We start from the raw sequence: 14,341 nt of genomic DNA, 5'->3' as shown, positions 1-14,341 counted from the left end.
AGTTTTTAAAATAATAAAACGTCAGGGATTCAATCATGCTGTCTAGAAGTGAACTTTCACAAATCTAGCTGTTTAAAATCTAATTTACAAGTTCTAGTATCTTGACTTTAAGAGTTTATGAAAGTGTAAAGTGTTAAAGCTTAAAAATTAAAAGCCTTCTAAACTTAAAACATTACAGCAAAATGTTAGAATAAAACAGCAGAATAAAATTAAAAATTAATCATTTTGGCACGTATGACTCAATAGTTTAAATTTTTTTGAAACACAAACCATCTTCAAGTGACCAAATTGTTACACTACATAAATCATACTGCATTGCTAAACTCTATAAAACATTGTTTATAATTAACATACCAAATTTAATTGTACAAAAAACTATGATGACTTCCAATTTTTAATTTAACAAAGACATTCTAGTATAGTTCTAGACATTCTATTATATTTATTTTAGTATATAAAGCTTTATGAAACCTTTAAAATAATGCTTATCAATTATTATATAAACAATAAATTTCATACTTTTTACTGCAGAAACAAATTATCTTAAAAATTTAGTAAATACAATTATAAACTAACTTTTTGAGTTTTATTCATGAGAAGAGCTAAAAATAAGCTTTATATATACAAAAGATAATACACGAAAAGATATATAATATTTGTAAAAACTTTAAACCGTTCTATTGTCAATAATTTGTACGAAATCAAACTACAATTTCTATTTTAAATAACTTTAAAGTTACATTATTAAATACAAAAGAAAAATATGTGTTTACAAAAAAAACTAAAAATAAATCTCAAGTTTTGTTTATAAACACTTAATATATTTTAAAATAAAGACAGAAAATTTTGTGAAAGAACATGTGAACACAAAAAAAAATTTTTGCTTGGCTTTAAGTGATAGCAGCTCACAAAAAAGAATTGCACCACTCGTTCAGACACTCATACGCATCTTTTGAGTACTTTTTATTGGCTCCCGTTTCTTCTTGGAACCAATCAGTAAAAAGATCTTTATCTTTTTTGAACACAAGAAACTGACCGAGCAAGACATAAGCCTGTTTTTTTTATAATGTAAAAGTGTGAAACTGTGTAATTAAAATTAGCAGAAAAGACCATAGATCTATTACTCACGATCAAAACTGTTCGTTTTTTCTAAAATAATTTACTTAATTCACTTTTAATTTTTTTTTTTTTCAAAAACATTTTCTAATCCGTATTTTTGTTGTTTTTACTGTTTATAATTTGTTCTATAAATCATACTGGCATTATATTAGATATGACTTTGTGTTCAAACAAAGTTTTCTTAACTTATAATAAAGTTTATCTTGTAATTTGCAGATGTAATTTTTAAAAGGTTGAGGATATGAAACTTTAACTTTTTTTTATATCAATAATAAAAACATAGTTTTAGTAAAAAATATACAAAGTCTGTTAATTAAGTGATTTATTAAATAAATAAAAAAACTTTAATCATTTTGAAACATTTTTAAGAAATATCCAAGAAGTTACTTTTATAACAAAATTTTAAATAGGATAAAAACTTCATGAATTTTAGATAGGAAATAAGATTTAACACTTCAAAATTGCAGTAGAACACAAAAAAGTATGAGTTATTTTCATTTTATGCATTATTTAAGGAAGATTAAAATATTTATATGTAATAAAATTCGTTTTTATAACTTATAATAAAGTTGTGGAAAATCTAAATTCATTATTTAGCTGAAGTAAACCTAATTTAAATAATTGAAAATGAAGAGTAAAATTGTTAAATAAAAAAAATTTCATAGCAAAGAAATAAAAAAAAATTAAAATCACTAGAGTATAAAAAAAATTAGAAAGTTGTTTGCGAATAGTTTTTCTTATAAAAATCTTAACGAAATCAGCTTGTTGGAGTATAAAATAATAAGAACAATTTACGCAGTACTTTTATTCAACTGACACACGTTTCTTAGTGTTAAAAATTAACATAGTTCCACAAAGTTATAAGAAATGTAAGTACTTTTAAAAATAAAAGATTAATATGATTATTTTTTAAATATAAACTATAATTATTATAAATTAATAACTAATAGTAGTTACAATACATGTTAACCACTCACAGTATCGAAAGGAGAAAATTAATTAGCATTATTTAATAAAAATGAACTTTATGTGCTATGAAAATTTGTATGCTGTTTATTCAGTACGACTTAACTGTTTTATACAACCTAAGTTATAAAATAAAGTAAATTACTGCAGGTAGCAGACTTAATTTAACACATAGTTGTCTCATTACTTTACAACAAGATAAATTGTAAAACCTTTATTTAATTATAACTTTTAACTTTAACATTTATATCATGAGTACCTTTTATATTTAAAATTTACCTTTATTCTTCTTAATATTAAAACTGTTTTATATTACTCCTAACGTAAACAGCTTTAACTATTTTAAGTTGTATTTAATAATTTTTACAAAAGAACTACAATTTGAATTTATCAAGTTGTACTTAAATATCAACATATAAAGTTTCATATCACGTAAAGTATAAATTTATTTAGGGTTGACAAAGGTTTTAAAGAAATGTCTTTTAGATTTTTTAAATTTTAACCAGGTTTTTAAAAGTACGATTTTTTGGGTTTATTTTTAGTTTGTTTTAATGACGTAACATTTCTGCACAACTTAACTTATGTTTCTTTTTTAAAAACTTGCCTATTCTTAGAGATTTTTTGAGGTTAGTACATGCTTTTATTAAATTTTTAGTTTTTGTAGACAATTTTATATTTTTATGTTTTTATTCCAAACTTTGTTTTAAACCATAAAGTTCATTTATAGTTACTACTCACATAAATATTATACATAATTATACTATACATGCTTTTTTTCTAATGTGTGTTAATACATTTTAGACTCCATAGATCTGTTCTTAAATTTATTTGAGAGCAGTGAAACACTGTTATTCAGAATAAAGTTTTAATACAAAAACATCTGTGGTAATATATGTTTATTAAATTTAAAAATATTAATAACAAAAAACTTATCCATATGACAGATTTTTTGTGTCAAATCTAAACTTTATTACCTTACATAATTTTTTTTTTTACTTCTAGGTTTTTCAAGAATTTTTATTTAAAATTCAAGATTTTTTTCAAAATTTTACAAACTATTTTTTTAGCCTAAATTGTCAAAATTAGGCTTTTCTAATACTCCCAAGTTTTTTGGAAAATTTGTTTATTAAATAATGCTTATTGATTTACTCCATTTTATACTTTGAGTGATTTACATAGATTAAAACTACTATTAGTTTTTAATCTGTAGTAACTTATATTTAGTAAAAACACATATTCATCTTTTTTTTACAGTAGTTAAATTATTCAAAACTCAATGGGACTGTGTTATAGGCCTATGGAAGTTAATCACTTTTTAAACAATTTTATTTTAATTTGTTGAGTTTTAACTAAGCTACAAGTTGCTTTCTAGGGTTTTTTATAATTAAAATAAATTTTTAAGACATAACCAGTCAAAGACAATAGGTTCCTTATAGGAGGCATAAACTTGAAGGTGAAAAACGACTACTTCACTACAAAACTATCTTCATAGATAATTGCTGCAACATTTCCTGCATAAAACTTTCAGGAAATTTTCATTGCAATATTTAAAATATAAATAAATAAATTATAAAAACAAATTGTACAGTAATCTTCCTTTATTGTACCAACATATATTTCTGTGTGTTAACGAATCAACACACTTCAACTGGGTTGTTAATGGAAAGAAAACTCCATTCAAGGTTTTCTTTCCATTAACAACCCAGTTGAAGTGTGTTGATTCGTTAACACACAGAAACATATGTTGGTACAATAAAGGAAGATTACTGTACAATTTGTTTTTATTTATATTCCAGTAAAGTTACTTCACTAAGATCTTTTGTTAGCAGATGATTAAACCTACACTTTTGAAAAGTTAAATAAATTATATAAATTTGGTTTAATTAAATGTATTAAAATGGCTTCAAGACTATTTTATTTCAATGTATTTGAACATTGTCACATTACACTGAAATTAGATAATGCAATTTTTTTTCCACAACTTGGATTATTCACAAGGTGATCTGCTATCGCGGATTTTTTTATTGCATTTTTGACTGCAACAATCTTTTTTGTCTTTAATATACGAAGTAATACACTTGGGAACATGTTCCTTTATTCTAGTTGTGAGGTGTGGAGAAGTTTGACCAATGTAGCTGCTGTCACAGCAGCATTTAAACTTGTAAACTACAAGACTTTTTTCTTCTGGTGACATTAGGTCTTTTCCCGAACGTTGAAGTGTTGGATTGGACATGAAGAGAACCCTAGGATATACCACATGATATGTTTTACTTGTTATATCCACTACTTTCTTCTCAATTAATTTCGATTCAGCACAGATATATGGAAGTTTCAATAACATTGGGAATTTATCTGGTCCATAAGGTTTAGCTATATTTGAATTGGTAAATTGTGACTTTATTACTTGTTTTACTAGCATTTCGGGATACTCACTGAGTATACTCAATTGTATATTGTATATGAGTATATTGTGAGTATACTATGCGAAATGCTAGTAAACCAAGTAATAAAGTCACAATCTACCAATTCAAATATAGCTAAACCTTATGGACCAGATAAACTCCAAATATTATTGAAACTTCCATATATTGGTGCTGAATCGAAATTAATTGAGAAGAAAGTAGTGGATATAACAAGTAAAACATATCATGCGGTGAATCCTAGGGTTCTCTTCATGTCCAATCGAATACTTCAACGTTTGGGAAAAGACCTAATGTCACCAGAAGAAAATAGTTTTGTAGTTTACATGTTTAAATGCTGCTGTGACAGCAGATACATTTGTCTAAGTTCTTGACACCTCACAACTAGAATAAAGGAACATGTTCTTAAGTGTATCACTTCGTATATTAAAGACAAAAAGAGTGTTGCAGTAAAAAATGCAATAAAAATAAACAAAAAAAAATTTCATTCTGTTTTTTTGTATAAATTTGTTTTTTAAAATAATTTTAGGTTTACAGAAATTTCTAAATATTGCAAGAAAGATTTCCTGAAAGTTTGAGATAATTATCTCATATAATATAGAAGAAGATAGATTTTTTATGATTTCTAGTTATTTGACGTTTTAGTTTGTGCCTCGCATAAGGAACCTATTGTAGTCTTTGACTTTCACGTTATTACTCAATAAATTATTTTGAATTTAAAGCAATCTGTAGCTTAGTTATAACTCAATAAAATATGATTAAATTGTGAAAAAATTTATTTACCCTCCATGCTTTCAATAGTTAAACACAGAGAAATGTGCGTAAGTTGAGGAAAGAAAAGTGCTGTACAAATTGATGTTATAATAAGATAAATGTTTAAAAAAAAACATACTGATTTGTTTCTAATATGCTAAACTACGTTCAAGCAAAACTGTAGATGCTTAATTAATTTTCAAAAGATGAATTAAAGTTTTAGTAAATTTAGATGAACTAAATATATTTAACTAAAAAGTGGTCAAACTTACTTAACACTTAAGTTTATTGTAGTTTTTATATTAGTAAATTAAATACAAATTAAGTTTAACAAACATTTCACAAGCATTGTTTAACTCTATCTTTAATAATAATATTATTTTATAACCTAAAACATAAAATATAGCTACTAAAAATATTCAAAAATATTAAAAAAAAAAAAAAATTGTTATAATTGGTTTAAAAAAAAAACTAAAAATTGTTAAATATGGCTTAAAAACAACAGACTAAATAAGTATAACTATAAATAATTCAAGCTAAACTTACATAATCAAACCCCTTATCTTTCAATCTACCTCCAATAGTTGGTCCAATACCAGCAATTTCAGTAACTAGTTTATCTCCCATAGGCTCTCCACAAAACTCTCTATGCTTTTGAGATGTAGATGACATTTTTGCTTTGGTTAAATATCAGTTGCGTAAATTACCTGTAAACAGTAGTTTATAATAAAAAATATACAATTCTAAGGGAAGTTAAGCAATTCTGCAATTAATAAATACATATAACAGTATATAGTATCAGCATCATTAAAAATTAACTTAATTAAATGTGTAACTTTTATTTCTTAATTAGGTTTTATAAATTAGCACTTATAATGTTATACCAAAATACTTATCTTATAAATTGTATCTTTAAAGTTATAGCTTTTTATCCCAATTAAAAAAAAAGAGAGTAATAATAAACAATATACAGGGCTCCCACAAAAATTTCAGAAAAAAATATACAGGGAATCCAAGAAAAATGGCAAGTTTAAAGGAAAAATTATCAATTCTTTTGTCTGTTGAATGGTTTTGGAGACCAACTGTATTAAGCTACTGATTCATACTCTTATTTAACTTGATTGTAATGTATATTTAAATATTAGATGTTTCACAGTCTTCATGTAAACTTTATGTAGTTTTTAGCTTATTATGAAAACTATATGCTAACAGGGTTACCACAGCAGATCAAGCTGAAAAAAAATCCTAATTTTTCTAAATCAATTTCTTAATTATAACTGATTTTAAAATGCATAACCAAAGAATTTAAAACATGTTAAGTTTTCAGTCTTATTTTTACACAGGTTAATAAAACACTTCTTTTGCTGGATTTTACATCTAACTTCGATTTTGAACCATTTGAACAATCATTGTATGATTGATGATTGTAACAAGTTTCCTGACTTTTTTTTTGAAAACCCTGATTTTTTTTACCCTGTGTCTTTTTTTGTTATTTTCCTGATTTTCCTTACTTTGTGGCAACCGTGTTATATGGACAGTATTAAAATGATTGCAGGAGAAATATTCTAAAACACCAAAAAATACTTAAGTTATAAACTAACACTTTGAATAGTTTTAAAAGGCCTAAACTGTTTTCTATAACCTTAAAATATTATAAACAATTCATTTTTTTATTTCTTAACATAAATATGGTAGATAAGTACACTAAAAAACTAATAAGTAATAAATAAACTAAATTAACATTAAGTTATAGGGATTATGTTGAAGATGAAAGAGAAGGTGGCAAAAACAATTAAAAAACATCAGTTTATTTGGACATCTAAATATTTTTTGTATATACAGAACTTTACTTTTTCTATGCATCAGCCATCTGATGCTTTTTGGAGTTAAAATAACTTCAAGTATAAATAAAATTAGAAATCAAAAAAATAATATTGGTTATATTATCACATAAATTTCAATCACGAAGCAAAAAAGTGTAACTTTTATGGAGATCTAGGGATTTTCACAAATTTTAAATTTTTTCTTGGGACTTCAAGGGATTTTTTAAAATATTGTTAACTTCTAGGGTTTTCTAGGGAAGTTGGAACACTGCAAATACCTAAAAAGTTACAAGGCAGGTTAATTTAAGTACAGAAACTAATAAAGTCACTAAAAACTAGCCATTATTTTTTCTTAAACTTTTTTTAATTAACTAATCTATATTTATTGATATACACAACTGTTAAAAAAAATTGCCCTGCACAATTTTTTGTTGTTTTAAAATGGCATAACATATTTTTTTTTCATTTAAATGAAATATTTTGAAAAAAATTAAAAATGAAAGCCTCTAAGGGCATAGGGGGGATAAACAAACTTTTTTTGAACTTTGATCTTATTTTATTTAGTTTTTACTAAGCTACAAGATGCTTTTTACAAATTAAAAAAATTCAAAATAATTTTAGAGATATAGCCGGTCAAAGTCAGAGGCAATAATAATTTTCTTATGGGAGGCGCAAACTAAAACGGCAAGAATAGACTATTTCACCAAAAATCTATCTTCTCCCTCGTATTTTGAGATAACTATCTCAAATTTTCAGGAAGTGTTCCTTGATACATTTAGAAAATTATGTTGGAAAGAATTTAAAAAAGATTTAAAAATAAAAATTTTATATAAAAAATTAACTAAAAAAACAGTTTTTTTTTTGTTTTTTGTTATAAATTTTTATTTTTTTAATATTTCAAATTTTGATCTAAAAGAATTTTCTAAATATTGCAAGGAACATTTCCTGAAAATTTGAGGTAGTTATCTCAAAAAACCTTGGAGACAGATTTTTAGTGATTTTTAGTTTCCGCCTCCCATAAGGATTCTATTGCTGCCTCCAACTTTAACCGGCTATAAAATTATTTTGAATTTTTAAAATATGTAAAAGCATTTTGTAGCTTTGTAGAAACTATATAAAATAAGATCAAATTTCAAAAAAAAAAGTGTTTATCCCCCTATGCCCTTAAACAAATGCAAAGTTAAGAATGTTATAATCATCTATCATCCTAATAAGGGGTTGCCACCTTTTAGATTCAAAAAATAACTGTCTTAAGTGACCTTAAAACTATCCTGAGCAGGGCTGCTAAATATTTTTAAGAAATAGTCTATTTTAAGTCTTAAATTAAATTCAAGGTATAAAACTATCTTAAATAGTAAAACAACACTGATATAAACCTTAAAAGTCACTTAAAATTTGTTTTTTAACAAAAAAATTTATTTACATGATTGATTTCTTGTTTCAAATTAACATTTTATTACTTAAAATGTAAAAATTGTTTTAAATTCCAGGTTTTTTAGTGATTTTAGTTCAAAAATTTAGATTTTTCTCAAATTTTCTGAAAACTTAGATTTTTCCAGTTTTTTTTAGCCTCCACCAAATAGTTTTACCAGAATTCCTGATTTTTTTGCAACCCTGTCCTGAGTCATCCTTGTTTTTTTAAAGTTGTTTAAAAAAATCCTTAAAATTTTTATTTAATGTTTCAAAATTAATAAAATCCTGATACTGGTTATGAAAAAACAACATATTTCAATTTAACTTACTAAATCTTATTCAAAACCTATAAAAAAAAACCAATAAAAAAAACTACCTGGAGTCATCTTTATTTTAAATGTATTAAAATATCATGACTAAACTTGAGGTTTTTAAGAATTTCAAATTATCTTGAGTTATCCCAAGTGTGTGGCAACCCCGCATCTTATAACATAATAATAATATACAATTTTTAAAGAAATTTATTGTTATTCTATCTAAAATAATGTTTTGTTTGTTTCTTCTACTATCTAAAATCTTAGTCAACCAATATTTCAAACTTTATTCTAATAACTTAGTCAGCTTCTAGTTGATTATTACATTGGCCAAACTAAAAAGGTAAAGAAAATTTCTTTAAAAAAAATATTTTATCATGCAGTTTATTAACAATTTTTCTTTAACTTTTAGAGACTAATCTTAACTAAATAACAAAGAACCTATTGTAAGATTTTTTTCAATTATGGTGAAGTCTATAAAAAACATTTAAAAACTTTCTTACTTTTTGTTGCAAAATTGTTATCCTTTAATATTAATGATATTGTTACAATATATTCTTGACTAAATTGCAAGGAACAATACTAAAAACTTGAAGTTTATTTCATAAAAAGTTAAAAACACCAGATTGTTTTGGGTTTCTCTTGTGTGATTCAGTGATTCAGTGTGATTCAGTTAATGAAAAAGTTACTGCTATATTTATTAAAATAAATTATACTTTTATAGGTAATACCTTTCTTTCCCTAAAAGATTTTAAAATAGTTTTTTACAACTTAGCAGTAAAAATAAAGGTTTAATATACTTTTTTTTCAAATATTGTGTTTAGTTCTTACTGCAAAATTTTCAAAACACTTTTATTTTATATACAGGGTGGCTACTGGTTTATAGAAATTTCTTACAGGTATTCTTAATTTCTTCCTGGTTTTGAAAGTACATGTTTTTAGGTCTATATTAATTAAAATTAAGTTTGAAATAAAAACTAAACTAAATTGTGTAAAAAAATTGAAAAAATACTTTAAATCTACCTTAAATGTGATTTTTAATAAAAAATCTTGTTGATAACAAGTATTTTCAATTTAAATGATAGCTTTTTTGTGTCAAACTGAAATATGACTACTAACAAGTTAAAATTGTTCAAAATTAAAGGATTTCCAAAATTTCTTAAATTCCAGATTTTTCCAGTATTCCAGGTTTAGTGGCTACACTGTATATACTAATTTTTAAGTTTCTTATCAAAATTTTTATAGAACTTTATGGTGTTACTTACATATTTTGGTTAGTTTAAATTTGTAAGAGCTGATTATGAGTTCACTTTGGTGGCAGTGATCACATGATTGGATTATTGATGTATTTTTGTTGCAGTGATGGCAGATACTTTCTTGAGGACTTCAGCTTTATTATTTTCTTATTTTTTTTTAGTTTTGAGATTTTAACTTAGTGAGTATTTGTAAAATGATGTCTCTTAGGGATTTTTGAATTAGCTAAAAAAAAAATTTTTTATACTTAAATGTAATTTACAAAAGTGCCAGGTAGAATTAGACATGATGTAATTATGACTAACCTTAGCAATCATCTTCATAGTGGGAAGAGAAAGAATGATTATTTTTATTTAAGAAAAAATAAGGGCATAGGGGGTTAAACACTTTTATGACAGTTTAATTTTATTCTATATAGTTTTTACCAAGTTACAAGATGCTTTTTACATATCTCAAAAATTCAAAATAATTTTTGAGATATAGCCAGTCAAAGTTGGAGGCAACAATAGGTTCCTAATGGGAGGCGCAAACTAAAACAGCAAATAACTAGAAATCACTAAAAATCTATTTTCTCCTACGTTTTTTGAGATAACTACCTTAAATTTTCAAGACATGTTCCTTGCAATATTCAGAAAATTATGTCAAAACTAAATTTAAAAAATAAAAATTTTGTAACAAAAAAATAAATAAACTTTTTTTTTTTTTTTTACATATTTTTTTCTTTTATAAATTATTTCGTAAGATTTTTCTAAATAAATCAAGGAATATATTCTGAAATTTTAAGGTAGTTATCTCAAAAAGTGAGGAGGAGATAGATTTTTAGTAAAATAGTCCATTTTTGCCGTTTTAGTTTGCGCCTCCCATAAGAAACATGTTGTTGCCTCTGACCGGCTATATTTCAAAAATTATTTTGAATTTTTTAAATTTGAAAAAGCATCTTGTAGCTTTGTGAAAAATTATATAAAACATGATCAAAAAAGTGTTTTACCCCCTCTCCCCTTAATATATCAGTTTATTTGTACCAATAGATTATAGGTAAAAAATGTTATTTCTTTACACTCGTATTGGAACCTTCAAAATAAACTGACTATATCTCAAAACCAAGCTATGACTTTTATGATTTAATTTTAAAAAATTATCTTAAACAATTTGATCTTTCACTATTTTTCCAAGTTTTTAATAATAGTCTTAAATTTATTATTTTTCATAAAAAACTGTTCCAAATTCCATTTTTAGGTTGTTATAGCCTAAAATTTTAAACTCCAGGTTATTTCAGGTTGAATGACCATCCTGATTAAAGAAAAAAAAATTTGGATTTTCAAACATTTTTTTTTAATTACCAGGATTCTCAAAGAGTTTTTTTTTAACTTCAACATTTAAAGTCAAGTTGCTATTCTGAAAATTATTTCGGAAAAAAAATACTCTTCTGAATTTATGTGTTAAGTAAAATATTTACTTTAAACAATACTATAAACACTTGTTTATTTTTAATCAACTTTCCTTTTTTTCAATAACAATAAAGAGTTCTATAAAGTGAGTAGAGATAGTACCGTTATGATATATAAGAAAAATTACGAAAACAAAATACAAGGATGAGCTTGTACAATATTATATTAGATATTATAACTTAAAACTACAGATGACAGCACTTACTATTTACTTTAATTTTAGAAGCACAGTGAAGTATGTGCATTTTAATTATACTATATGCACTAAGTTAGATTAGTTGAGATGCAATGTTAAAATTTATTGCATAATTAGAAACTTATAGAAAATTTTTTAATTAAATTAAAACTAATAACTAAGTATTTTTACTAATGACACTATAAAAAAAACAATTAAATGTTATGAAACTTAACTATATTTACTAAAAGATCTACTTAAGATACTTATTTATATAGATATACTTATTACATAAATACATTAGTACGTTTTTAGGCTAATTTATACAGGCTACAATTTTGTAGTTTTTTGTGATTGGCTAACTATATAAAGTTACTATACAGAAGTTAGAACCTAAAAAATCAGTTTTCTTAAAATCATACATTGTACTACATTCTGGCAAGCTTTTAGTGGTTCATATGAAGAACTATTTGTATTAGAAGTTATAAATTGAACATTTTTTTAATGCCTCAGCATTAGATAACTGGTAATTACCTTCACTAGCAAGATTTTGCACCAACATTGAGCTGAAATTATGAAGTTAGTCTTATATTAATACTTGCATTTTTTTATAAATTTAAGCTAAAAATCAATGTTTTTTACCTGTCATGGTTAATCTAAAAAGATACTTTGTTTCAAACAATCAATATAAATACATAAATAGAATTGAATTTATTTATCACAAATTAATAAAACTTTAACGTTTAATTGCTTTATTTTTTACAATTTACATTTATGTATTAAGTTTGTTCTTACTAAAATTGAACATTGAGTGAAAAAATACATCAAATATAAACAGTAATATAAGGCTTTCTATATAAATTTAGCTTAATATTGGTACAAAATCTTTCAAAGTAACTTTTACTCTAAAAAATATATAATCACTTATGTAAATCTTCTTGCAGTGGAAAGTGTAAAAAGTATGGAACACAATTCCAGCAAAATTACTTGTTTATTATTCATGAAAATTTTTATACACCAATTATTATCACTATATAATGTAAAATTAAAAAATTCGAAACATAAATTTTATTAGTTTATGATCAATAAATTTAATTCTGATTATCTATTCAAATAGCTTGTTTAAAACAAAGTATCTTTTGAGACTAAACATTTCAGACTAAAAACATTAATTTTAAACATAAAATTTTACTTAAAAAAGACATCATGCTAGGTAAGTACCAATCTGAGTGAGTTAATGTTGCAAGATTAAAACCTAGTGGTTGACACATGTACAAAAAAATTTTCAAACATATTTAAACTTTTTAAAAGTTCTAATTTACAAACAATAATTTTTTAACTAGCCAACAACAGTAACATACAAAAATGCAGCTCAAACAGACACTAATACCAACAACCAAATTTCCAATTATACTACCACAATACTATATTAACTTAGCAGAATTAACACACCTATATGATAAGTCATGTGTAATTTTTTTTTAAAGATTCCCACATAAATATACAACAATCAGAAATGTCCCATTATGTATTAATTAAACTGGAGCTAAAATTCTATGGCTGCAAAATTAAGTTGAATAGGTGCACCAAAGGTTATTTAAGTAGAAAGGCTTTAATTTTTGACTGTAGCAAATTCAAAAAAAAAAAAAATACAAATTTCAGGTAGATTATTACTTTTTAAACTAGTAAATAGTTACGTTATAAACTTGTTCTTTAAGTATAAATTTTAAAAAAGTAACTTTGTTCTTGACAAGACATTAAAAGGTAACCGTGATGTGCGACTCGATAAGTGAAAAGTTTTTTCGTGCACAAAGTCCCAAGACTAAAAAGTTTGACGTTATTTTTGTCGTTAAATAATAAACTATGATATTCATTTACTTTTATCTGGCATTTATTGTTATAGTTTATTGAACGACAAAAAAAAGACGCTAAAATTATTTGGTCGTAGGACCTGGTATACAAAGAACCTTTCGGTTATCGAAACGGCGTAAATAATTTTATCTTCATTATATATGTCAAAACTAACAAATAAGGATAATAATGTAAAATACTACAGAATTTATATTCAATAGATCTAGAAAAAAGTTTAAATGATGTTTTCTATTTAGTTTGTTATTTCTTATGTGCGACTCCCGTCGACTAACGGGTTTCAATTCAACCTTAAAAAATATAACTATTACAGTTGCCAATGCATTCAAAAATATCCTAACAATACTAACCTGCTAAATTTTTCTTCAAATGTTCATCTTTAAATCGGAAAATAAAACAGTTAAATGTTACTTTGTCTTATTTACTGGATAATAACTAAAATAGATTATGTGAAAAGTTAAAATTTTGAAACACAACGATATCTAAAAACTTATTATCTTGGTATTGGAAGTTTTAAACCACTTCATTTTATATTTTAAGACTATTACTAACGAATACAAATATGTTTCTTAAAACAGTTGAAGTTTCTAGTAGTTCTACCTAAATGTATTTAATATATAATAAGTATAAACTGTTAAACTTTTGCAATTTAAAAAAGAAACAAGTACTTTTCGTTAAAGAATCTAAATTTAATTTTTTTGTTATCTTATAGTACAATAAAAATCTGCTAGTTAAACGCATTAAGTTCATGAGTTTGTTAAAAATTTTTTGTTTATATTCTATTTAT

General features: G+C 24.3%; 1 protein-coding gene across 1 annotated transcript; it reads right to left on the bottom strand.

Moving 5' to 3' along the window:
• Positions 1-572: 572 nt before the first annotated feature.
• LOC145835654 (barrier-to-autointegration factor-like) lies at positions 573-5,961 on the bottom strand. Its single transcript, XM_082943336.1, has 2 exons — positions 5,805-5,961; positions 573-1,052 (listed from the first exon to the last, which is right to left on the bottom strand). Exons 1-2 carry the CDS (start codon positions 5,928-5,930, stop codon positions 906-908), a joined length of 273 nt encoding a protein of 90 aa, XP_082799462.1. The 5' UTR covers positions 5,931-5,961; the 3' UTR covers positions 573-905.
• Between the last annotated feature and the right edge of the window lie 8,380 nt (positions 5,962-14,341).

This window comes from Thalia democratica, chromosome 5 (genome assembly GCF_965202585.1).
Source record: "Thalia democratica chromosome 5, ktThaDemo2.hap1.1, whole genome shotgun sequence".
In the NCBI taxonomy this organism is placed as follows: domain Eukaryota; kingdom Metazoa; phylum Chordata; class Thaliacea; order Salpida; family Salpidae; genus Thalia; species Thalia democratica.
Note: the sequence above shows the minus strand (reverse complement) of the source record. Positions and strands in the feature narration are given on the sequence as shown.